The sequence below is a fragment of the Andrographis paniculata genome, unplaced genomic scaffold, assembly GCF_009805555.1.
Source record: "Andrographis paniculata isolate CXL003 unplaced genomic scaffold, ASM980555v1 Contig52END, whole genome shotgun sequence".
Taxonomy (NCBI): domain Eukaryota; kingdom Viridiplantae; phylum Streptophyta; class Magnoliopsida; order Lamiales; family Acanthaceae; genus Andrographis; species Andrographis paniculata.
The window spans coordinates 3,518,142-3,520,428 of NW_026137587.1; the positions used below are offsets into that span (position 1 = coordinate 3,518,142).

At 38.5% G+C, this 2,287-nt stretch overlaps 1 protein-coding gene across 1 annotated transcript; it reads left to right on the forward strand.

Annotated features, from left to right (window-relative positions):
• The first annotated feature begins 296 nt into the window (after window positions 1–296).
• On the forward strand, window positions 297–746 carry LOC127254400 (uncharacterized). The gene has a single exon (XM_051279491.1). It carries the CDS (start codon window positions 297–299, stop codon window positions 744–746), a length of 450 nt encoding a protein of 149 aa, XP_051135448.1.
• The last annotated feature ends 1,541 nt before the right edge of the window (window positions 747–2,287 follow it).

Below are 2,287 nucleotides of genomic sequence, written 5' to 3' on the forward strand. Positions count from 1 at the left end.
AGAGGTTTGGACACTTGAAATATATCACTCTCCCCAAAGCCCGACATGATTGGCTTAACCTGCGGTTGTAGGATTTTAAAACTGTTACAGAGTATAACTCTGCTATTCATCAGATTACATCTCAGTTGAAACTCTACGGAGAAAATGTTACTGAGAATGATAAATTAGAGAAGACTCTCTCTACCTTTCATGCTTCTAATGTTGTGCTGCAACAACAATATCGTGAGAAAAATTTTCAAAAGTACTCACAGCTCATTGCATGTCTTTTATTAGCTGAGCAAAATAATGAATTACTGATGAAAAATCATCAGTCCCGGCCTACTGGTTCCAGTCCGTTCCCTGAAGCGAACGTGACATTTTCTAAACGAGGCCGAGGACATGGTAGAGGCCGTGGTCGCGGTCGTGAGAGTCAACGCGGTCGATATACCCCTTACAATCGCCGCAGTTTTGACATTAACAGGATGCAGAGTAAACCCCAATATGGGAATATAGCCGAAAAGGCTAAACAGGGAAAAAGGCAAATCGGCAGTTGTAATCGGTGTGACATTGAAGGTCATTGGGCCAATACCTGCAGAACAGCCAAACACCTAGCCGATCTTTATCAAGCCTCACTGCAAAAAAAGGGGAAGGAGGTCGAGACTAATCACGTTGATAACGATGACGACCCCGATAATGATCTTTTGGATTACGACACAACGCATCTTGATATAGCGGATTTTGTCGTAGATCCAGCAAACCCCCAGTGATAGACATATTATGTCATTTTACATTATGTTTTGTAATATTTAAATTATCGCATACTACCTTTTTGTAATACATTTTGTAATACTTATATTTGTCTTTATTAATACTGCGCTTATTTATATTTGAAGGTTAAATGGATGCCAATCAAAATGATGCAAATATGTGTTTCATTGACAGTGCAACGACATATACTATATTGAAACACGAATAATATTTCTCCCATTTAAAAAGGGAAAGAATGAATGTCAATACAATAAGTGGCAGTGCGAAATTAATTGAAGGCTCTGGAGAAACCATTATATTTCTCCCCGCGGGGACGAAAATTGTGATACAGTATGCACTGTTGGCCACTAAAGCTCGAAGAAATTTACTGAGCTTTCAGGACATTCGGAAAAATGGTTATCACATTGAAACTATGAGTGATACCGATGGTGAATTTTTATTGATCACCAATATCATTGATAAAAAGGAAATGCATCATTGAGAGATTACTCTCACTCTCTACTGGCTTATATTATGCCAGTTTAGGTGTTGTTGAAACACACCTCACGGTAGACCAAAAGACTACCGATTTTCAAATATGGCATGATCGCCTTGGGCATCCTAGCAGTATAATGATAAAGCTAATAATTGAGAATTCGCATGGCCATTCATTAAAAGGTCAAAAAGTGCTAAACTCAAATGAGTTAACATGTGTTGCCTACACTCAAGGAAAATTGATAACCAGACCATCGCCAGCTAAAGTAGGTATTGAATCACCTATATTTTTGGAAAGAATACATGGGGATATATGTGGACCAATAGACCCACCGTGTGGGCCATTTAAATATTTTATGGTGCTTATTGATGCATCTACGAGATGGTCCCATTTGCGATATGGCATTTGCGAGATTGTTTGCCCAAATTATTAAATTACGGGCACAATTCCCCGATAATCCAATTAAGACTATATATCTGGATAATGCTGGTGAATATACATCGAATGCATTTGATGATTATTGCATGTCGATTGGAATTAATGTAGAGCACTCAGTTGCTCATGTTCATACACAAAATGGCCTGGCAGAATCACTTATTGAAAGATTGCAATTGATTTCTAGACCATTACTGATGAGGTCTATGTTACCCGTTTCAGCTTGGGGGCATGCAATCTTACACGCAGGAACACTCATAAGAATGAGGCCGACAAGCTATCATAGCTACTCCCCGATGCAATTAGTATTTGGTCACGAACCAAATATATCTCATCTACGTATTTTTGGGTATGCTGTTTATGTTCCTATTCCACCTCCCAAACGTACAAAAATGGGTCCTCAACGTAGATTGGGCATTTATGTCGGATATGAATCTCCGTCATTTATAAAATATCTTGAACCTATGACGGGCGATTTATTCACTGCAAGATTTGCATATTGTCATTTTGACGAATCATATTTTCCGACATTAGGGGGAGACAAAAACGAACCGAAAAGGGATATTAATTGGAAAATCCCATTGAATTTTTATGATCCTTGTACAAAGCAGTGTGAACTAAAAGTTCAAC